At 40.3% G+C, this 24,452-nt stretch overlaps 1 protein-coding gene across 3 annotated transcripts in view; it reads left to right on the top strand.

Annotated features, from left to right (window-relative positions):
- ap3b1a (adaptor related protein complex 3 subunit beta 1a) overlaps positions 1-24,452 on the top strand; it is a 60,421-nt gene that overhangs the window by 20,645 nt on the left and 15,324 nt on the right. For 2 of the 3 annotated variants that reach the window (XM_085169267.1, XM_085169265.1), the window contains exons 8-22: positions 2,796-2,945; positions 4,607-4,704; positions 4,812-4,866; positions 4,949-5,020; positions 5,202-5,264; positions 5,361-5,493; positions 5,603-5,712; positions 5,824-6,000; positions 6,840-7,026; positions 7,707-7,837; positions 9,045-9,189; positions 9,915-10,089; positions 12,224-12,374; positions 13,841-13,889; positions 15,640-15,743. In XM_085169267.1, coding sequence (XP_085025393.1) covers positions 2,796-2,945; positions 4,607-4,704; positions 4,812-4,866; positions 4,949-5,020; positions 5,202-5,264; positions 5,361-5,493; positions 5,603-5,712; positions 5,824-6,000; positions 6,840-7,026; positions 7,707-7,837; positions 9,045-9,189; positions 9,915-10,089; positions 12,224-12,374; positions 13,841-13,889; positions 15,640-15,743 — 1,800 coding nt within the window. The remainder of the gene's footprint in view (positions 1-2,795; positions 2,946-4,606; positions 4,705-4,811; positions 4,867-4,948; positions 5,021-5,201; positions 5,265-5,360; positions 5,494-5,602; positions 5,713-5,823; positions 6,001-6,839; positions 7,027-7,706; positions 7,838-9,044; positions 9,190-9,914; positions 10,090-12,223; positions 12,375-13,840; positions 13,890-15,639; positions 15,744-24,452) is intronic. The other variant, XM_085169266.1, reaches the window with a different exon arrangement.

The raw sequence follows: 24,452 nt of genomic DNA, 5'->3' as shown, positions 1-24,452 counted from the left end.
CATCTATAAACTGCATGGGTGCATCACACGGGCACAGGCTATTTAGTGCTATCAAACAGACTAATAACTCTCCTTGTACTTCACACCAAACCACATTACTTGATAGCTATTGCCTTTTAAACATTCTCCAAAGTGAACCATGAGCTTAAATGCACTCGAGATCACCAGTTCAGTGACTTAAATTAGAGGAAGTGAGGCCTAGCAGACAGTTGGCCACAGCTGCCTGTGTCAGCACATCTGTCAAAGTGGTCCGTGCCAAAAATGGCAGTTCCTGGAATAGCCACTTAACACCAGCTCCAAAAGAGAGTCAGTCCCTATAAACATCCAGGTTAAAAAGCTGGAAAACATTAAATACCATCATTAAAAATGGTTCTAGGCAGTCAAATTATCCTTCGTATTTCGTTAATAATGATAGAAATATTAGTAACATGAGTGATGTGGTTAGTGAGTTCAATAAATTCTTTGTAAGTGTTGAGCCAGATTTGGCTGATACAATTCCTGATATAACAGATTCTGCAGAGAAAGAAACTAAACTCATTGACTGTAATCCTCATTCAATGTTTTTAACGGTGGTAGAAGAAAAGGAAATTATTGATATTGTTGGGAAATCACAAACAAAAAATTCTACAGGCTCTGATGACATTGACATGGAAATCGTTAAGAAAGTGATCAATGGCATCTCCAAACCCTTAACACACATTTGCAATTTGTCTCTACAAACTGGTGCATTCCCAACACAAATGAAAACAGCTAAAGTAATACCACTGTTTAAAAATGGAGATAGACACCAATTCACAAATTACAGGCCTGTTTCTCTACTTTCACAATTTTCAAAAATACTGGAAAAAGTTTTCATTAATAGACTTGACAAATTTATAGATAAACACAAAATAATAATGGACAGTCAGTATGGTTTCAGACCAAATAGATCAACATCTATGGCATTAATGGAACTAATTGAAAATATCACCAACAATATAGATCAAAGACAATGCACAGTTAGTGTTTTCATTGACCTAAAAAAAGCTTTTGACACAATTAACCATGAAATATTACTTGATAAACTGGAGTACTATGGTATTAGAGGAGTGGTGCTAGAGTGCATCAGAAGTTATTTGAGAGACAGGCAACAATTTGTGAAGATTGGTGAATATCAATCAGAGTGCCTGGACATTGTTTGCAGAGTTCCACAGGGGTCAGTATTGGGACCAAAGCTGTTTATCCTCTATATCAATGATATATGTAAAACATCTGATATATTACAGTTTATTTTATTTGCAGATGATACAAATATTTTTTGTGCTGGAGAGAATTCACAGCAGCTTTTGGAAATTGTCACACAAGAAATGATTAAACTGAAAACATGGTTTTACAGAAACAAGTTATCACTAAATTTGAAAAAAACTACATTTATGTTATTTGGAAATTGTAAAAAAAGATGCCGGAGCAAAATTGTTAATAAACAATGTTGAAGTAGAGCAAGTTTCTGAAACAAAATTTCTGGGTGTGATAATAGATAACAAAATCTGCTGGAAACCTCACATAAAGCATATACAAGCTAAACTGTCAAGAAGCATCTCTGTACTGAGTAAAGTTAAACATTTTTTGCCTTCCAAATCACTCCGGGTACTTTACTGTTCACTTATATTGCCATATTTAAAATACTGTGTGGAAATCTGGGGAAATACATACAAAACTTCACTTCAACCACTATGTAAAACTCAGAAAAAAGCAATCAGGATTATTACTAAAGCAGGATTTGGAGACCACACTAACATCATGTTCTTGAATAATTATAAAATATAAAACTGCAAAAATTATGTACAAAGCCAGATACAATATGTTACCAGGAAATGTACAGAGGATGTTTTTTGACAGAGAAGGGGACTATGAATTGAGGGGAAAATTAAATCTGAAGACTCTTAAAGCACGGACACAGGTTAAAACCTTTTGTGTTACTATTTATGGGGTAAAACTGTGGACCTACAGCAATGTTCAAGCATTAGTCAGTTTATAAAGATGTTTCGAAAACTGATTTTGGAAGAATATGAAACTGATAAAGTTGATCACCCATTGTATATATAACTATGCTAAATTGTATCTAAATTATATCTATCACTGTAGCTATGTTTATACATGTTCTCCTTGTTTATTGTGTGGGGTAAGTGATGATGGGAATTAGGTGAATAGTGGGATTCAATAGAATGTTGAGCATGGGGTAGGGATTAATAAGTATGTTATACTTCTTCCTACTCCATTTCAGACCTAATAATTGTCATTTCATGTAATTTAGACTCTGTTTTATTTTATTTATTTTCTTTTTTTTTTGTTTTATCTGAGCACATACGTGTGTGTATTTACATATATATTCATATTTGTAAATGCAAGTATGTGTACTTGTGTATATATTGTTTTTTTTTCTGTATATGTCTGAAATAAATAAAGATACAATACAAAAAAAAAGCATACATTTAGAGCATTAAAACACATGGTTTAATGGATCTGACAAATAGTACAGTCAACATGTTTGTGCTTCATTTTTTTTATGACAGTCTTACTTATGAATTAATTGGACATATCTGAGGACATGTACAGTTTATAGATGCATCTCACCAACCAAGCCTGACAACTTAGCACTCCAACAAGACTTAAAAGGCAGTGTTCCTTCAGCTTGAGGGCTGGGCATTTTTAGTTCACAAGAATCCAATAAAATCATTAATTTTAATTTTGTTAGAGGGTTATTTTTATTAAAATAGTTTTTTGCATTAGTTTGATGTACTATGCTTGTGTTTCAGGGTGCTGAGTTTGATGAGAATAAAGCCTTCTATGACTCTGACTCTGAGGAGAAAAAAGATCAGACAGAAGCAAAGCCTTACGTAATGGATCCAGATCACAGGCTGCTGCTCAGGAACACCAAACCTCTACTGCAGAGCAGGAACACCGCTGTGAGTCACTCAAACGCTGACATGTAGACACAAGTTCAGGTTTAACCCTGGGTTTTCATGGTTACTAAGGTGGTTCACATTGCCATGGTAACTCATGCTCCATCAATAAGAATCTGTATTGCTGATTGATTAGCATCAGTGTGAGATGCAGAGATACAGACTGGTGCAGTTGGGCGTTATCTGCAGAAAGATAGGAGGTAAATTTACTGTTTTAGTTTTTGTTAAAACAGTGTCACTGGTCTATAGTTATATGCCAAGTCTCTATGAAATGAGTTGCGAAAGTTTTATTCATGCAGGCCTAGAGAACAGTCGGTAACAGCTGGTCATTGGGGAAAAGAGTATATTCTGCAACCATTTGATGGGTGGATGCTGAAGGTTGCTGGAAGCATGAAATTGGTGGCAAAGAGGTATACAGTACTGCACCAAAAACCTCTTTGTGATTGCTGTAGTTGTTAAAATATTGCCACAGCACATATTTTAATTTTATTTAAACAGCGTCAAATTACAATAACAGTCTCCTGAAGGCGTTTTGACTGTAGTTTGCATGGAAAATGCTGATTTGTCTTCAAAAACTTACAGCTACTCGCCACACAGTGAAACTTTAAAGTGTGATGCAGACAGAAACAGGCAACGTCAAGTCAAAGTTTGAACCTTTACTTTTACTTTGAAGGAGAACATTCTTCGTTTCAAGTTTCAGTATAGCTTGGAGAGAATATAGCGAGTGTTTGCAGTGTGTAGGAATTATAGGTAACTGCAGCAGCCTTCTAGCAGCCAAAATGATCATGCAGTGTTTTTCATCTGGAGACAGTGGGCAACATTCAGCAACAATCATCCCTGATCAGTTGGGAAGTGAGAGACCAGAGGTTGCCTGTCACAGACAGACCTCTAGACCTGTGTGATTCAGACGTCAGGCTAACAAACTGTAACACCATCTGTAGAAGCAGTCCCCTCATAAACAAGTTACAGGCTACATTCACACATTATTATGGCACTTTTTTAATGGTATGCAAACATGCATAGACTAATAAGACTGTTTTTAGTCGAATAAACACACATCCAAAGTTGATGGAAATAGTAGGAAACGCAGCGTCTCTTTGTGTCTGTTGCCTACTGAACACATCAGCTAATGCTGTTGTAACCCTGGAAGGACACATTTATGTGCAATAACACATTCACTCAAAGTACTACATACAAAGGACACGCCACACACACAAAGACACGAGAATACCTGTCTTAATGCGCCACACAAGCCTGAATAAAAGCGATAAAAACCGGAGTGAGTGCGGGTCTCCATCATCCAGGAGCCTCAAGGTCTCTGTCGCTATGTAGCAGCGGGAAGGAAAAATGCTCCCAAATGAAAGTGTTGATTAAAATGTGACATGCTGTGTCTTTACTCACGACAACACGGTGACATCCTCAATCTTCATAGACGCCCGAAGCCTCTCATTGTGCCTGCAACGACGGACACACGTCCTCCTGCTATTTAAAGCGCTTCTGAAAAATGACTTTTAGAGTCTCTTTGAGAGTGCCGGTGTAGAGCCTGTGCAAATGCATGTGAAGGAAGATGATTTTAGTGTGAGCAGACAGAAAGTAACAAGTTTTTTTTTAATAAGATGCTGTAAGATAATCTACTTATTATCTTATTGGGTTGATATTTTTAGGTAGTGATGGCTGTTGCTCAGCTTTACTGGCATCTGGCTCCTAAACACGAAGTCAGTATTGTCACCAAGTCACTGGTCCGACTCCTGAGAAGCCACAGGTAAAAAACAAACAAAAACATATATATATGTGTGTATATTTATACAGCATTTGCGTATTTGCTGCTAGTGTCTATGTCCATGTCTGTCTTCTTGCTGTTGTGTGCAGAGAAGTGCAGTACATTGTGCTTCAGAACATCGCCACGATGTCTATACAGAGAAAGGTGAGTGCTCATGGAGAGCAGAGGGATGAGAGTGTGTTGGGTTGATGCAGCCTGTGTAGTAACACGAGTTCTCTTCAAACAGGGGATGTTTGAGCCCTTCATTAAGAGTTTCTATGTGAGATCGACAGATGCCACGCATATCAAAACACTAAAGGTAGCCCCTGTTTTATTTTCTGCATTATGTACATATAAGCTCAAATAAGAATACTGAGCTTAGTATTATGTGTAATAGTATAATATTATGTACATTTAAATACTGCCATATTGGCTTTTGAGCCCCTTTGACCTTTTCATGAACCTAACAGCAGTCACCTTTCTGTTTATGATTTTTCCAGTTGGAGATCCTGACCAATCTAGCTAATGAAGCTAACATCTCCACAATTCTGAGAGAATTCCAGGTTTGTTGTTTTCTTTGTGTGATAAGATGTGTTACCTACTTTCCAATTGGGGTATTACACTGAGTACATCTGATCTTTCTTTCTTTTTTTTCCAAGACCTACGTGAAGAGTCAGGACAAGGCGTTCGCAGCAGCTACCATCCAGGCCATCGGCAGGTGCGCCACCAACATCTCTGAGGTGACGGACACATGCCTCAACGGTCTGGTGTTGCTGCTTTCTAATAGAGACGGTAAAAAGCCCCCAATGAATAGTTACCTGAGTCCATATTTGCACTTTGAGCTCGTCATTAGAGATGTCGGCTCTGTCCAGTTTTGTGAAGACTTGTTTCGGTTCTCCAGAGACCGTGGTGGCCGAGAGCATCGTGGTCATCAAGAAGCTGCTTCAGACTCAACCCACTCAGCACGGTGACATCATCAAACACATGGCCAAGCTCTTCGATAACATCACTGTACGGTTCATGATTGTGCTGCTTGTGAAAGTTATCACTGGAGCATTGTGTCTGAAATAACACTGTGACAGGTGCTGCTCTTTGTCTCTGATATGTCACCCTCACCTGCAGGTTCCCATGGCCCGTGCCAGCATCCTGTGGCTGATGGGAGAGTACTGCGAGAAGGTGCCAAAGATTGCGCCCGATGTACTGCGCAAGATGGCAAAGACGTTCACAGCAGAGAAGGACATCGTCAAGCTGCAGACTGTCAATCTAGCTGCAAAGCTCTACCTGACCAACTCTAAGCAGGTGCAAAATAAGACATGCAGAGAAAAATCAAGGCTCTGTGTGTGTGTGTGTGTGTGTATGCGTTTACAGAGCTTTATGTGCGAATAGTTGCAACTCATTGCTAAATACCCATTTCAAATACAGAGCTGTGAAGCAGTTTTAATGTAATGCATCTTCTAGAGCCACTTGGTGTCTGCAGACCCATTGAGTCAGGTGAGGTAAAATTGGTGTGTGAGGTGATTTTATGAGCCCAGACGCTGCCTTCTCAAAGCACATTATCACACCTCTTGCTCCTTGTAATGACAATTCAGTAAAAGATTGGGGCGATAATGCTGCTGTCATGACAGGAGCAGATTTTGTTTTTATGTCTACCTAAATCATTTATGTTGGTGCAAGTGCTCTGTCTCCCTGTGCTTGGGTGAGACGGGGTTTTGAAGTAAGGATCCTAGCCTTGTGGAGAAGGAGATGCCTGTTGATGAGCGACACTCACATTTGCTCCTGGCTCAGTTCAGCTGGTTGTACACCAGGTTTGCAGGCATCACTGAAAGGGTTCATTGATTTCTAAAGTGTTAGTTGGATGATATGGAAACGTGTCTGCTTTATGCTTCCACAGCTCTGTCCAAAACAGCACCTCTAATGATATTTTTTTTAAATTATTTTATTTATTTATTTTTAACTGGTTTCATCTTCCTCTTAAATACTTGAATTGTTTCCTTGACATTTTTTGTTGTGCTTGACTTTTTCAAATATTCACAACCTAATGGTCTGTCTTGGGTTGGTCTCCCTTCAAGTTTCTAATCTCGGGGGGACCTGCTGGTTAAGTACATAAAGCATTGAAACACCCACACTTTTGTCCCCAGACCAAGCTGCTGACCCAGTACATCCTGAACCTTGGCAAATACGACCAGAACTACGACATCAGAGACCGAACACGATTCATACGGCAGCTGATAGTGCCCAACGAGAAGAGCGGTGCACTCAGCAAGTACGCTCGACGCATCTTACTGGCCCCCAAACCGGCTCCAATGCTTGAGTCTGCCTTCAAAGGTACTTTTAAATACCTTTTCCATTTTGAGATTAAATTTCATTCCTCTCCCGCATCACTGAATACATATTAGCTGCTCATCTATTTCAAACCTAGTGGCTCTATTTCCTGCAGTATGCAAAGTTGATTCAGGCTGAGGTTTTATTATTCTGCTGTGTGTGTCTCTCTGAAGGGCAGTTAGGTCAGAAACCTTTACCTCACACTAATGAGATGGGTAAATTATTGAGCTCATGCTAACCTTTTTTCCGGCTTTCTCATTTAGCTGTCTTTTCTTTCTCTCCCCCCGCTTGACACCAGAGAAAAGCTGCCTTCTACAACATTAAAATTCCAGCTCAGTTTGCACTTACTGGATGTTTATGAATGTGTTAATGGCCTCTGTCATTCTTAATATTCAGAAGTAGTCCTTTTTTGTGGTGGGCAAATCACACCTCCCAGAGCACACGCACTGATTGTCTTCTTGTGCCGCCCTTTGGGAAGGCAGAGCAGGGAGTGTGATCACGTGTTATCATAGACAGAGAGGTGACGGTGCTTGGTGGAGAAGATGCCACTATAAGCTGTTTCCTTCATTTAGAACACAGTGAGGTCATTGCTGCCCCGTCCCATTTCTCCATCACTTATTAAACTTTTTTTTAAAAAAACTTTTTTATTTTTTCCCCATAATTTTCCTTCTTGATACTTTCAGATCGAGACCGTTACCAGCTCGGCACTCTCTCCCACAGTCTTAACCTTAAAGCCACTGGGTACCAGGAGCTCCCAGACTGGCCTGCTGTTGCTCCCGACCAGTCTGTGAGAAACGTGGAGATTGTTGAACCAGTAAGAAATCCACCTTCCTAAATGTCTTTACACACCAGATGTGTAAAATTCAGGAGACTATTTTACGCATTAAAAATGTTTTTTTGGACTCACTTATATTTAATGCTGTCATTTTTTGTTGTGTTTTTCACAGCGGGTTTTTTTTTAATACAAATTTTCTGCAAAAACACAACACACCGAGTGTGTGTATATGTTGCATGACAAGTTTAGATGTGAAAAACTTGGAGTTTCGTGTTGCTTTTTTGCCTTTTACACACTCCTCATCATATTTGCAGTATTCAAGATGTGTAAAGAAAAACGTGAGCCAAATCAGACATTCAAAACTAGCTCAAATGTGAGGAAACTCATGCCCTTAGGGGAGGAAAGTGAATGCACCACATCTCAGTCCTGATTCTAGAAGTTATAGGCTCTCTGTTAACATTATGAAGCATTTGTCAGGAAAAAATGAAAAGATCATTGGTTTTACCTCCAACTATTACTTGGCTGACTGGAGTGGAACTCCAAACTGACTGTTTTTAAAGGTGACAAGTTTTGCTAATTTCCAGCTGCAAATCTTTATTCTTGTTTTCAAATTACACTTCAAAGTAATTCTCATTTGCTGCATACTTGGCCTTTGTGCAGCACCTTAGTTTATTCTGTGAGGCTTTATGAAGTGGTGCATTTTTCTCATTTTTCTCACATTTCATCAGTCAACCAATGACTGAGCAACACAGAAAATATAGAAAAGAAAACGTAGAAAAGATTTATTTATATTTTAAGCATGATCTTTTACAACCTTTATAGAATTAAAGATCCTTGTGTTTAGTTTAGTTTTTTATTTTGTGAGGGACATTATTGCTTTAGCATTTTCTCTCAGGTTTATCACTGTTACTTTGTGTGTCTCCTGATAAAACAATAAGCAGCGATAAATCGGTGGTGTCAACAAACTTAAGTCTGAGCTTTAGCAGAAACATATTTGGGGATTTGGTGGTGACGACATACTGCTAAAAACTCCTTTAATTGAAAAAGCCACTGCTGGTTTTGCTTAATTGAGTACATTTAGGAAGCCTGTGTAGAGTGACCAGCAGCTACACAACGTGCATAATGTGAACACGCCTCTGTTACGTGTTAGGAATCTGATTTTTATAGATTCTAACTCATCCTTAAATTGCAAGGCTTGGATTCTGTAGTTTAACCGGTCCATCTTCCCTCTGCTGTGTCCATTTAGCTGAGAGAGTCTGCACCAATAGTTGGGAAGACCAAACAGCCTAAATCTGATGACAAGTTCTACTCAGATGATGAAGACGAGAAAGAGGAGGAAGGATCCGACAGCAGCGGCAGTGGAAGTGAAGACAGCAGCAGCAGCAGTGAAGGTTTGTTTCTGTCTGTCCGATTTAAAGTTTCTGGGGCTTTCTCCTTAACCAACATTAGCATGACTGGTTGATTTAGTGACACACTCATTATTTGAGGCCATGATCTGACTATCCTGCACGGGGCAAAGCATATCAAAGTTTGGTATCTTGTTTAGAACCTGAATTTTCACTGCATTAAAACTTTCTGTGTGTATGGTTCTGGATCCATCCATCCATTTTTACATTTATTTATTTTATTTTTTTTACCATTTATCAAGTCAAATCTGAGATGCAGGTTCAGCAGTGTTGTAGACACAAGCAAAACAGAACACACAACATTTTACTAAGCATAATAACATTAAACTATACAGATTTGTTAATGTATTTTTCATTTTGATGTGTTTTCAAAAGTGTTTGATTTTAGAAATGTGTCTCTAATTTTATCCTTCCGTCTATTTTTCTGATGTTTATCCAGGTCTGGTTAACTGATCATTTTGAGAATTTACAAATTTGAGCTGAACAACATTTGATGTTGTTGTGCTTTTGGTTTGGAATATGTTAGTGTTGAGCAACAGTCATTTCAGAGTCATGATGATTGACAAGCTGTTAGCCAGTGAAGTTTTAGATCCATCCCTCATTCATCCCGTGCAGTTGCAAAACAAAGAAGAAATTAAGACCACAAGTAATATGAAAGGAAATTTCAGCAAAGAATAAAGTCTGATTTGTTTTGGGTTTAATATGTACAGAATCGGGCAGTGAGAGCGAGGAGGAAAGCAGTGAGGATTCAGAGAAGATCTCCAGTGATTCTGGAAAAAGCTCCAGTGGATCTGAAAAGAGCTCCAGTGAGTCTGAATCAGATCAAAAAAAGAAGAAAAAGACCAAGAAAGCACCACAGAAGAAAAGCAAGCCTGCTGGTGACAGGTACACTGAAATCCCTGCTGTCTGTCACAGTCTGAAAGCATAATTTTTCTTCCCTGCAAAGGTGGCGTGTCCAGATGTTACCTGCGTCTTTCTCTTCTTCTCTTTCTGGCTTTGCTAATTAAGCAGGTGTGTGTTTGCCAGAAACACGTAGTCAGCAACAAATGTGCCCACGATTCTGCTGCATCCGAGCAAACTCCATCTGTTGAAAGATTCAGCAGTTTATATTATTCATCACAGCCCACTCACAGTTACAGTTCTTAATGCTCAGTTGTAGCTTTCCTCCACTAAACCCCTCAGACTTGATATGTCAGGATTTACATTTGCACCTATAGCGTGGATAGAGGATGCAAAATTTGCTCAATCACGTTTAAAAAAGGACAATGAAAACAAAATGTGACAATCAGAAAATGTTGTAAAATCTCAACTTAAAAAAAGGTATAGCTGTATTCAAACTGGCATGTTTATGGATTTATGGATGGGGTCTTTGTCTCATCTACTTCTAAGATATGCGAGGGGCATGGAAACTAAATCCAGTGGATCTCTTAGAAGGAAAAAACCAAACATTATAATGGTCTGTAGCTACGCAGCCCCATACACAACCAACTGTACTGCACGGTGTATTTTGACATCTTTCTGTCAAAACCAGCGTGAACTTTTTCTGCAGTTTGAGCTGCAGTAGCTCCTCGTCTGTTGGATCGGACAACACGGGCCAGCGACCTTGGCCACCCATGACTGTATTTTGTGGGGTTTTTTTTTAGCACATTTCCTTGGATCAGTTTTCATAGATACTGACCACTGCAGACCAGGAACACCTGACGAGAGCTTTGGAGAAGCTCTGATCCAGTTGTCCAGCCATCACAATTTGGCTCTTGTCAAACTCTGAGATCTTTATGCTTGCCAATTATTTTCTGCTTCTAACACATCAACTTTGATAACAAAATGTCCACCTACTCCCTAATGTGTCCCACCCATTAGCAGGTGCTAGATGAAGAGATGATCAGTGTTACTCACGTCACCTGTCAGTGGTCAGAATCCTTTACCTGATCGTTTATGTTTCTAGTTAAAGTCTTCTGGGAGATTCACATGGAGGGAAAAAAACATCATACACACCTGTTACACTCTATATGCACCATTTCTCTCACACACACACACATGATGGCAGCACTGCTGGAATATTGTTAGCGCGAGTTCCATTAACAAGCTAATCAATGAGAATTTTCCTCCAGTAGCGTAACCCACATTTACATGGCTAATGGATAATGACTTTTGATTGGTCATTTAACAGCCCGGTGTTACCAGTGAATGAGATTTGAGTCATTACTACTGAGTATGCTCACGTACACTCTCTTACACACTAGCAAATTTAGTTTCTTATGCACTCTACTTCATTTGCTCATGGACACACAAACTCACACCGAATGTACCTGATTTCACTGTGTGACAGGCCGGCGGCTGACCCTGTTCTCTCCATTAGAGAGTATAATTAGAGCAACTCACCCCAGTGCTCAAACACACACAGACACGCGCACACACACATACACACGGTAATTAGAGCAGCTCACCCCAGTGCTTCCACAACAAACACAGCATAATGCCCTCATTATGGCCCAGTCATTTCAGGCAGGGCCTAATCAGGCCCACAGTGATTTATATCACTTTTTCCTGTTCGCAGCAAATGAAATCTGTAGGCCAAATTAATACTGGCTTTTCATCATCGCCCAAGTTAAAAAGCCAGTTACCGTCACAATTCCCCTCATTAATTTAACGGCTGAAAATCCCAGGCAGGCGGAGTAAACACTCATTATCGGGACAAATTGAAGAGGGACAGCAAGACTGAAAGAGAGAGGAGAAAGATGGAAAAAATCTTTTTGAGTAAATGCAACATTGAATTAACTTCACAAACAAAAACAGATTGATCTTTGTTGTTCTAATCGGGGCTGAAGCTTTCAAGTTGGATGGAAAATAGGAAAACAATAGCACCAAGTTTGTTTTATTTGTTGGTTTCCAGACTGTTTTATATTATGGAATAAATTAATATTTTACTTTTAAGAAATAATGGAGAGTTTTTTTCTTTTCTTTTTTTTTTTTACTGTGTATTCTCTGACTACTAAGCTCATTTTGTTTTCTTCTTCAGTGACTCTGATGAAAATGGCAATGGACCTGTAGGCCAAGCTAGCAGCTCATCCTCTGAAAGCTCCTCAGACTCTGAGTCGGACTCTGAGTCGGACTCTGGGTCAGACTCGCCCGCACCCAAGAAGAAGACTGAAGAAAAGGGCAAGCCCAAGGTGACGATATAATGCATGGATGAAGTGGGCGTATTTGGATTTAACTGCGAGTGAGAATTTCTAACTTTGAGAACAGAGGCTGCCAACAGCATCAGTGCAGTTCCACCAAAAATAAAATGCATTTGCTTTTTCCAAAGATGGTGGGGTCGTGGGTTGTTTGCAGTTCGTTGATCTGTCGTTTCAGGCTGGATCAGATGACCCTCAACTACTGCTTTGTTGTACAAGGTTGAGGCTGATTCTGCCCACACCACTTATCTTCTGTTGGACAGTAGCGCATGCCAAAAATCATGTCGCATCCACTGGCACGCACCACTGTTTTCTCTTGGCTTTTTATTACGTGATTATAGGATTACTGGGGATCTCTCTGTCATTGCAATATCTCTAAATTGAATGCATTTAAATTGAACTTCAACTTATTGATCGCTGTAGTTGCACACGTTTGCAATAATGGCCTTGAATCAGTGTCTTTGTAGAACTTCTTAGACTATTAAAAATACACATTATAAATGAAATTTAAGGGGAGAAAGATGCATTATGCAGTGCTAAAGAGAAGATAATGGTATAAAACAATACAGGAAAACACACCTTTGTCACATTATAATGTATGATATTGTACTATATTTACAATGCATAATGTCTAAATCAGTATAGAGTATGATATTAGGATAATGGCCCTGCTCTGCTTAGCCTTCTAAATATTAATGTGCAGTTCTCGCAGCGAGTTTTTGTTCTGTAGGTGCACAAGAGCTTCTAAATCAGGATTTATACCTTGGGATATGATTTGGCTCCACTATACCACCTTTTGTTTTTTCCCTTCCAGCCTTTCATTTGGCCCCTTTCAGCCCTTACAATCTTTTTCTTATCTGTTTTGCTCATCACATTATTTCTCGCCCTCCGTTTGCTTTTCTGCGCTATGAAATTCTCATTTCATACACTTTGTCATTTGGGCATGGCTTATGAATTATGCATCTCTACCTTTCTTTCTACACCTCTCTCTCTCTGTCTTGCTCTATCACAACACCCTTTAGTAACAAGGTTTCCGTCTCTATTACCACCACCGAGCGTCAATCAGAGAAAATCTGATAAGATACGGCCTCTAACTTTATGGTTTGTTTTCACTCACATCACATTGGTTTTTTTTCCCCCCTCCCTATCTGCTCAGCTTGGGCTATGCAGAGTGGAATTTTATGGCTCTTTATGCAATGTGAGTGGTGCCAGGTTGGTTAGTAGGGTATGGAGAAGGAGCGATAAAAGCCCTCTTACGTTTAAGCACTGTTTTATTGTCAACACCGTACAAGCCTGACTCAGTTGCAGAGGGTGGTGAGTAGCAGTTGTGACTCAAAATGACATGTGACCGGTCACTGAAAATTCCAGACATGTTACCGTGAACGTGGGATGAATGTGTTCAGAGACACTGTTGGTGAAATTGAAATTGAAACCATCATGTTGTTGTGCTTTCTTTTCAGGTGGCAGTGAACTCCAAGAAGGAAGTCTCTTTACTGGATCTAGATGACTGTGAGTTTTCCTACAGTTTCCACTTGCATAAACTCACATTAACAAGGGCAGCAGGCTTCACAAAAAAAGCTCTGATGTGTATTCTATTTCCCCACCGCCCAAAGTAGCAAGCAGACATAGATGATCAAGTCCTGGTGAGGAGAACTAAATTGTATCAGTTAGAGGTAGAGAAAATATTGGACTTGCATTAATCGCTTGGCTAAAAATAAAGTCCAGTTCATTGGAGAACTGTAGTGTAGGCATTGCCGACATCACGTTAGAATTTGTAGTAGAGTTTAAATATTTAGAACGTGTGGACCAAGAGGCGGAGACCTCCTCTGAAAAAATGAAGTCAGAGTGCCAAAAACTGCAGTTTAGTTCACACACTCCCAACTTTGCAGCATGGAAAAGATTTTTTAACTGTATAGATAGTTTCCCACCTCATAACAGCTCTGAGTGAGGTAAATTTATGTATAACTCGTCCATCTGGAGGATTATGTCCAGATGTCCTGACACAGGCAGCTGCAGCTGGTCGCTATCATCTCACCTACTGAGTCACTGACCTGCAGCCCTCTATTTTGCGCCTTTGAAGCATCTTAATGGATTGTCTTGCTAATATTGTATCTTGCTGTGAGGTAAAGACCGCCCAAGAAGTTTTAGCTTCAAGTCTGTTGAATGAAATTCGAGTGTTTTATTGGTCTATTACTTTGCACTAATTAGCTGATATGTGTATATGTCTGATGCATCTGCACAGTTTATGGAGACAGCTTGCTAACCAATTTTCCTGGAGTTATTTGATAAATCGCTTCTCCTCCAAATGAGATCATCTCTGGCTCCAAAAGCTAACAAAGCATTGAGGTTTCAAAATGTGGTCCATCTTTTATACTCTCTATGGTGTGGGACTGTATTTAACCATATAGATGTCAGTTCATGTATCGGCTTACAATTTGTAGGTAATCATCCTGTAGAAAACCTTTGCTGACACTCATCTCACAAGTCCGTGCACACATTTGCTGCACATTTATCTGTGACTGATGCAAACTATCAAATATAGAAAGCAAAAATGTCATTAACTTCTGTCTTGGACATAACTCAGTATCTGTGGAACTCAAGGGAGGCATAAAAGACGAATGCTTACAGGGATTTGTAGGATGATGATGGAAAAGAGCTCTAAACTTCTTGTTCATTTCTTCAGTGGCAAAAAAAATTCAGAGTGTTTACAGTTCCAGCTTCCAAAATCAATGCAAAGTAAAACACCACAGTTTTTATGTGATATTAAAAAGTGCCGTTCAGCCTGTGTGGAACAGGAGAATCACAGTGTGAGTAGTTTATGTTAAATCCCGTCGAACTCCAACAATGGCCTTTCAAATGCAAAATGCCTTTAGTTCAAAACCGGCTTGTAACCTGCAGATTGTGTGTCTAACTCTGCATCCAGATAATCTTTATGTTTTGGGGTTTGAATCAGGTTTTCCTAAATTACTTTTTGACACAAGATCCCATGACCCTGTTGACATTTATATCAGTATGACTGCTCACGTTCAATGCTGAAATATTTTTCTACGTCAGTTTGTTCTGACATGTTGTGACGTGACTTAATAATAACACTGGAGTAAAAGTTAAACAGCCTTCAGTTGCTTTCTTTTGTCATAAAGTATTATTATTATTATTATTAATATTGTAATTATATTTTTAAAAAGTAACTTTGTGTGCGACATCGCTGTAGTAGCTTTAATAATCTTTACGTTGTTGTTGTTTTCTCTGCGCTCTTTAGTTTCTCCTGCACCCACCAACGCACCAAAGCCTTCTATGCTCTCTCAAAGTCTGCTGTCCGACCTCGAAGGCCTTTCTCTTTCCAACATCTCCTCCACTGTGCAGGTTAGTGTGTGTGTTTGTGTGTGCGTGTGTGCATGCATGCGTGTATTAGATGCACACAGGCTGACATTTCCTCCATCAATGTGCGTTGAGAGTCAGTCGTTCCTTTCTGTCTGACACTGACAGTACAGCAGAGCAGCATATGAGATGGTGAAATGAGCCTCACTCCCTTGTGGAACATTTCTGCTCCAGACGCCAACTATTGACCTTTTCTGCCTTGTTATATTTATAGCCAGTCAGGATGGTCCAACAGCTCTCGCTGTTTCCTGTATCTCTTATAGTCTGTCTTTCTCACCGTCACTGTCTTTTGCACTTCCACACCCTTGATCTCTATTTCTCTCTCGTCTCTGAGTCCATCCCCTCGGTCTCTCTCTCTCTCTCTCTCACTACCTTATTTCTCTCCTCCTCCTGTGTCACCTTCCATCTCTCTCTGTCAGATGTTGTGTCCCCTGTGTCCTCATGTTGTGTATATTTGATGGTTGACCTTTCCCAGTGTGACGGCTCCTTCCTCTCCTCAGTATATGAGCGACTCTGCATGTCTGTGTATTTTGTATCTTGTCTCCCTCCTGGGAGGGAAATGTCCAGACTATTCTTTGTGCTGTTGCTGTGTCTTATTTTGTGTCACAGCTGTATGGAAACTCTGTTCTTTGACAATGTCACATCAGAAGGTTAGAATCTAATTGAGTAGTTTTGTTGTTTGTGGGCTGTGAGTAATGATTATTGTTCTAACACAAAGCTATTTATTGATTTCAACCTTGTAAGCATGGCATAGATATATTTTCCCAAAGATATTAGTTGGTGAAATAAATAACAGATAATCTATTAATGGTTTTTTTTTTTTCAGTGAATGAATTCCTTAAACCGCTTAGTTGTTATATTTTATTACTTCAGTGTCTAGTTCCACTTGTTTTTGGGGGGTTTTCTCAAGCAGAAATAAAATCTCAGGAACATTAACAGAGGAGATGTGTGCTGACAGCAGGATCTGTATCTGTGGGATGGACTGAATTGGAGGTATAAGTGTGAGGGTGAAAACGCATCAGGAGAGAAGAGATAGGAATGCAATCAAGTCAAAAACAGTTTATTTTAGAGTCATGTTCATGGCAGTCTTTTTCCCCCTGTATAGCTTCTTTGTACATGCAAAGGGTAATTTACTACTTCAAAAAAAAGCTGAAGCTGAATTACCTGAAATTTTTAGTCTAGGTGTTTTCCCCCATTACTTCTTTGCCACTATAATCTATTACTAGAAGCTCTTCTATTAACTAACAATTGCTTTTTGCTCACTTTTGTCACCCTCACCAAAAGTGACATCAAAACTGCTCAATGTGCTTTAGTGTCATTTCAACTTGTCATTCACAGTTTTTGTCCCAGCTCAAAGACGTGAGCATGATTTTTGTTGCACTTTACTGCGATTTCAATGACAGGTGCTCAGAGATTCTCACGTTACACAGAAGCAGAACAACAGTAAAAAAAGAGGAGACAGTCTGGTGAAGTCTTTGAAAAACAAAAAACAGTTGCTGTGCTTCCTGTTTTGGCTTCTTCTTGCATACAGTGCTGATACAGTGGTTTTTATGTGAGTGGTGAAACCTATTGTTCATGAGAAGACTGCAGTGGACCCTCTGGCACCACAGTTGGCACGCAACACAATGAATACAGTGACCGTAATCGAGGCATAAAATAACTGTATAAATGTAATTTGTTGACTATAAACGTGAACCCTGACTCTTCCTGAACTACTGGCATCCAAGGAACTGAAGACTCAAGTGGATTGCTATAATAAAGAAGGGCTGAACGTGGGTTACTATGTTTTTATGTTGCATTTTATTTTTTTTGCTTTTTGCTCTGTAAACTCCGCTGACTTTTTGTTGTCATCACAGGCGTGTAAATGAGCTTCCTTTGGTCTCTTTAAAAGTGACTTTAGGCTGTCTCTAACTTTTTGTACACCCAGATTTAACTGTGTGTGTCTGTGTGCGCACTCCCAGCTTATGTGAATGGCCTCTGCTGCTGTGCGTAGCCCTGCGGTGCGTTGGTCTGTGTTCTAAGTTTGCCCGTCAGTCCTGCTCGCCTGTCAGTCAGTATGATTGACAGCTGCTCTCAGGCCAGCATTTATGCAGCACAAGTCTTGTTAGCCAATCTCTCCTCAGGTGAAGGCCAGGGAGTAATAGAGAATAGAAATGCAGATTAGAACAGGGAACTTTTTGCACATCAACATCTGATTTAGAGTCAATTCTATGCATAAATACATGATGGGCAACGGGATTCATAGACAAGGGTAAATAACCTCACCTTTATTCACGCACGCCCCTCCCCATGCATGCTTTTCAACAACAGCTCTTTCCCACACCCACACACACACACGTTGGCCCCAGTGTCATTTCTATTTCTCAGCAATCTGCCCACAGAGGCAGCGAGTCTGTCTCAGCTGAGCGCTCGGGCCTTTTTAGAGAATTACTGCATGGTTATCAAAGGCATTTAGATTAACCCTGGCCACTGTCTTTGACCCACCTCCTCCTCTGTCTCCTCCTCCTCTCCTCAGCTTCTTCATGCTACCGCTCTCTCTAATAACATTTTGACATTAGGATCTCTCACAAATGCCTCTTAAATCCTCTCCACCATCGCACCTCACCCCCAAACCTCTTCCGACCGCTGTCCGTGTGTGCGGCGGGGTGGCTGAGGCTGATAACTTTTCATTCATAATTAGCAGTCAGCGAATGGGGCTGCGCTGGGGGGAAATTGAACTGTCAGCGGCGGGGCGCGGGGCGTTTGACCCCATCACACCCAGAGGGGGCCATCATAATTTGTTCATTTGGTGTCCATCAGGCGGACGCCAGCTCGCCCCCTCCTCCTCCCTCGCCTCCCTCCTCACCCTTCTGACCTCCCCCGTAGTGGGCGCTCTGGGTTCACATCTAATTATGAATCAGCAAAAGGACCTCGAGCGCCACGAATATAGAAGCTCCTGCCCTCCAAATCTCCTGCTGCCACTCAAACTGCGGAGATTGCGGCTTAAGTAGGAATAAATGCCCACACGGAAGCAGCAAGTCAGTGTAGCCAGCAGGTAGTTTGGGAAATGTTTGTATTTTAATGGCGACTGCCTTAGCCACTTCTTGCTTATTAATAAGTTTGTTTCAGGCGCAATTCATTTTTCTATGTCTATTTTTATATATAAGCATTTTATCTTTTTCATAAAGTTTTTTTTGACGGCATTGGTCTGGTGTGATTAAGGTTATGACCGTGTTCTCTCAAACCTCTAATGATCATATGTGTGTTTTCATTAACAGTTGACACCTAAACTTGTCTTAGCAAAAACACTTTGCCATTTAATTAATGCGGGCCACTGCTGTAAGCTCTTAAATCTTTATTTTTACAGTTATTAACATAATTGCTAGGCTATTTTTCTGCCTTTTACTTTGAGTCTATTTCTCGCAATACATCATGTTTTCTGATCCTCAAGTTAAGGTTACAATAGCATTAAAATGCTTGTGAAGATTTGACCTCCATAAATGATTGGACTTTAATAAAATATGTGATTATAAGTGTATTTTCTGAATTGTACTACAGTACGTTTTTCCTATTGTGTTTCTCAAATTAATGTGCCACTGACACCTACATAGCTAACTGTCAACTGCTTTCCCTTGACCAGATGTTAAAATATTAATTAAAATGACAGTAAAGCATAACATCTAAATCAGTTGTAATGGTCTTGCAATTGCTTCAGACTACAAGTCACATTTTTCATATACTTAAAGCTGTTTAGCCATGGATGTGAGACAGACAGCTGAATTACCAATTAACCTAGTATGCACGGCAGTGGGACTTTGGAGAAAGCTGGAGTACCCACAGTGGCAAAGAAAAGCCCCACCCGGGGTTTGAACCAGGAACTTTCTTGCTGTGAGGCAACACAGTTAATCCCTACATCACGGTGCCATGCACAAGTAGTAGTGGGTTACTATTTGTGGGTGACCCACAATACCATGTGGGACAGTGTGACAAAGACAGACATAAAGCAAATGAGAGTAGGCAAGGCAGATGTGCTGTAACTTGATATGATGTCAAGTTTTAATGGCTTTTTGCTTTTAACATAACAAACCTAAGGATGCAAGAATTGTGTTCCCCCAGTAGTGGCCAATAAAGAAAAAACACAGACAATATTTGGGTCAACAGTGCTTTGTAGGAGTTGAGTGCTTGAATGGCTGACAAGTTTGTTTGAAGAAGTGAATAAAGTAACCGTGTTTATTTCCACTACAAAAATGTCATTAGTATACTCTGTCTTCTCTGCAGCAGTGGCTATGTTAGAGGAGCAGCAACTAGATAAAGAAGTATAGTCCACATTGCCCGTTCTTGCCATAAGCGGTATAAAAGCTTGCATTCTTATTAATGGTTACCAACCTGTGGTTCCAACTTAAGACCTTAAGTTCCAACTTAAGAAGCTCTTATTATGAAAGCTTTGTGACCAAATCACGAATTCTTCCTGTGAATAACAATGTGTAGTGTTGGGAAAATATCCAAGTATATGCGAGTTGCTTCCTTCTTCTTATGCCAGAGTAAATGTATACTCTTATCATCCACTAGTATTTTTAGTGCTGCACATTGATAGTGAATAGTGAATGATCTGTGATTTATAAACACGTGCATACATCTGTTAGTATTCTTTAATCCTGATCTAAGTGTCTGTGAAAGTTGTGTCTAGTTAAAATTCATGTTTTTGTATTTGGCTCTGAGTAGAGCTGAAATGATTATCTGATTAGAATCAGTCATCAAAAAAGGTTTCAGCACACAATTTTAATAGTCAAATGGTTCAAATTTGACGGCTGCAGCTATTAAATCTGAACACTTGCTTTCGTAGTCTTCAGTTCTAGTGTTTTGATTCGATTATTGTCCAAGTTATTAAGTGTTAATGCAGAAAATAATCAGTTGCAGTTGAAGATCTTTTGACTATGATGCTAATTCAAAGAAAGTGTTGACAGGCTGTTAACAGCACTTGCAAAACTCGATGAAGGACACCTCTGTTTCTGAATAACAGTCCTCTATTATTGCTAATAGTCTTTAATGGAAAATTTCAAAATTAATCATTTTAGAATACCTAATTTACAGACAAATTGGCATAAATGAACTAACCTCTGTCTATATGCGCCAGAGAGACTTCTTGTTACATTAAAGTAGTTTTAGGAGGCTGTAGTAACATTTGTTTAATTCAATTTGCAGTCAAGGTCCTTGTGACGGCCCTCAATTAATTGTCATCTCCTGACTGAAGGGAACAATTAGGCCCTAAAGTCAAACACATGTCCCTCACCTTAATCCTCACAACTCTTGTAGAGCATAATGGAATCCGGTGTCTGAAAAACAGAAATGGATTTTCAATATATGCCCATACATCTCTGTACGCCTCACCCTGCTTTCTTTGAAATTGGCCTTCTAATACACACAGCACAAGGCTGCCCGGCTCTGGTTAGCCCTTTTGAATATGTCAGCGGGATTTTCAGGTCATTTGCCAGAGAGGATGCTGGGAACGTGTCGTCCGGGTTCTGAAGGTGACTGGTGTCTGTGTCATCCATCACGGGAGCTTCCTTTAAGTTGATGCATAATAGAGCCTCTCAATCAACTTCCTCGCTCATTGTCACCTCCCTCCTTCCTGTCCAAGGTGGAGACTGAGAACCAAGCTCAGAGAGGCAGGGAGGGAAAAAAGGCAGACTGACAGAGAAGTCAAGGTTACATTCCTCTTCCCTTCTTATTTACACTTGAGGTGTTATGGGCTTGCACCGCATAACAGGACAACAATGGATGGAAGGGTGAAGCGGCTTGCGTGGGCACTTGTGTCAGGCTTTAACTGTCCGCTGTGTCAAATTGGTGATAATAAGCAGTTTGAAACCCTGTCCTATCGCTGTCCGTCCCTCCTGCCGCCTGCTTGGGGCGAGGCGACAGATAAGACCTTGAAACAGGATGTGTCTGTCAGGGAGGTAAATCTCTGCTGTGATGGGGTGGCAAACATTACGACGAGCTTTATCGACACCGACTGCTCTGACACATCCAAAAGTGGCCCAATAAATTTGCGGGCCGGCGGTGGCGTGACGGGCGCTTGTGGGGGCAGAGCAGCGTTACAGCACAGCAACAAATGTTTGTTTGACCTCCTTTAGAGACGGCGGTTTGGGCACAAGAGACGCTGCGAGCATGTCACGAGGCCGAGGGGAGATGATGGTGTTGTTGTTAGAAGAGTTTATTCTGTATGTGTTCGTGGTTATGAATTTGTTGATACTGGTGGCAATAAAATACATAAGTGGCCAAAAGTCTTTTGTTACTATTGAAGACTTAAATAATTGAAAATAAGCCACAGATGTCATACTTAGTAAAAGTAATACTTGATATAATATTTATTGAATCCTACTATTAGCAGCAGTTGAATGCTAAAGCTCTGTTTACTTGTAAACTTGCAAAGGCACTTACCTATTTAAAGGTGACTGTTTTAGCTTTGATTTGTTTCTGAAATGCCAGAGTTGAATCCAGTTGAATTCATTTTTATTTATATTGCGCCAAATCACAGCAACATTCGCCTTAAGGCACTCTGTAAGGTAAAGGCCCTAAAACAATAGAAAGAAAACACGTGACTTTCTATGAGCAAGCTCTTGGCGACAGTCGGAAGAAAAAACTCCCTTTTAACAGGAAGAAACCTCCAAGAGAACCAGGCTCAGGGAGGGGCAGCTATCTGCCATGTCCGGTTAGGGGTGGGGGGAGGCAAAAGACACACTGTGGACGAGAGCCAGAGATGAACAGTAACTAATGGTTCAATGCAGAGTGGTATATAAACACAGAGTGAAAAAAGAAAAGAAGTGAGTGAAGAACAAACACAGTGCATTATGGGAAGCCCCAGCAGCCTAGGCCTATTGCAGTGTAGCTAATGGAAGGGTCAGGGTTACCTGATCCTTTTTGATAAAGCTTAAAGTTAGGACTGGAAGGTTTTAAGTGTAGGACATAAGCCTGTACATAGACCTAATATTGAAAGTAGAGAAGATGTCTGTTTCCTAAATCCAAACTGGGAGCTTGGTCCACTGAAATATGAAGGCTCTGCCTCCTATTTTACTTTTAAATATCCTAGGAAACATAACTAAGCCAGCAGTCTCAGCAAAGGTCTATAATGAGGTGATTATAAAAGCAAAAGAATGAATTCAGTGTTTTACCATTTATCTGACTCAGCCAACAGCGCAGGCTTCAGACTGCTCTTTGGTTTCTCCTCTTGTACCAAGGCGACATCAGCTTGGAAGGGATTTACGTGCATCTGAGGCTGAGCTGAGTTTACCTGAGTCCACAAGCACTGGGTTCTCTTTCTGGGCATCCTGGACTTTATTTGAAGTTGCAGAATGTCATGGTCTCGGTGTGGTTGACATGCTGCTAGTAATCTGTGGATGTCCCTTTAAAGCAGGGGTGGGCAACTCCAGGCCTCAAGGGCTGGTGTCCTGCAGATTTTAGATCTCACCCTGGGTAAACACACCTGAATCACATGATTAGTCCTTTACCGAGCCGCTGGTGAACTTCAGGGCACGTTAAGGAGGTCATTTAGCCATTTGAATTAGCTGTGTTGGATCAAGGACACATCTAAAACCTGCAGGAAACCAGCCCTAGAAGCCTGGATTTGCCCACCCCTACTTTAAAGAGATGAGAGCTACTAGCTAACCTTTAAGGCCTGGGAAAAGAAACTTATGTCCCATGGGTTAATGTTAATCTAGGGTCAATCCACTGCGTACATCAGATTTTAGGCTCAATCTGCCGTACTCGTTAGCTGAATAAAGCTGTTACATTTTGTTTGTATAGTATTTGTTGAAACATATAGAATTTTCTGTCATATATACACTAAAGTGATGAGTGGCCACATTGAACAAGTTTCATATGATGGTCAGTGTATAAGTAATCCCTGTGAGCAAAACGTTTTTTTGTATTGTTTTGTCTTTCAATCTTTGGTTTGTATGATGTCACTAAGAGGAGATATCCTTAATGTGGTCATCTCAGGCACACAGCTCTGGATGTTAAAAGGAGAGGTACTGAGAAAGTTATTCTGAGCCTTCAGTCTCATAAAGCTACTCTGATAGTCCCGAGATGGAGAGTATGCAGTAGGAAATAAGCAAAGAAGACTATGATGCTGTCTAATTTACATTTGTATCTTTGTTTTTTCATCAAATTTATCCAAACTGTCAGACTTTTTGCTTTTCAGCACGTTGCTCCAAGAGTACAGTGATAGTGTCTGATTTCGTCTGATCGCTTCCTCGAAAGCGAGCACATTCAGACTCGTCTCGGCAGCTCTCGTCGTATGTCAAAGCGATTCTTCATCCTCACGCAGCACATGACAAGGCGAAGGATGCCTTTTACATTTCCCACCCAACTGAGAGCGCTCTGGCAGCGCGTTCAACTTTAATAAAACAATGCACGCTGACACTACTCAACACGCTGAGATATACCATCAAGCCCGCCCGTTTCCACAGTTTCCTCGCATTATATTCTTAGTCATATTCAATTAACTCGGTTAGTTGAAACACCTCGCTCAATCATTTATTTACAGGATCTGTTTTTCTTCCACCGCTTGTTTTGTTTTTTTTTCTTTTGCCATTCATTTTGTTACTCTAGTGACTTATTTGAGGTATTTTTTTTTTTATCTCTTTCAGGTGATAAATAGATTTTTTTTGTTTTGTTAAGTCTCTGTACTCATTATTATTTTCACCAGAATGACATGCA

The sequence above is a fragment of the Neolamprologus multifasciatus genome, chromosome 7, assembly GCF_963576455.1.
Source record: "Neolamprologus multifasciatus chromosome 7, fNeoMul1.2, whole genome shotgun sequence".
Lineage (NCBI taxonomy): Eukaryota > Metazoa > Chordata > Actinopteri > Cichliformes > Cichlidae > Neolamprologus > Neolamprologus multifasciatus.
The sequence above is the reverse complement of the archived record's forward strand: the minus strand, read 5'-3'. Positions and strand labels throughout refer to the sequence as shown.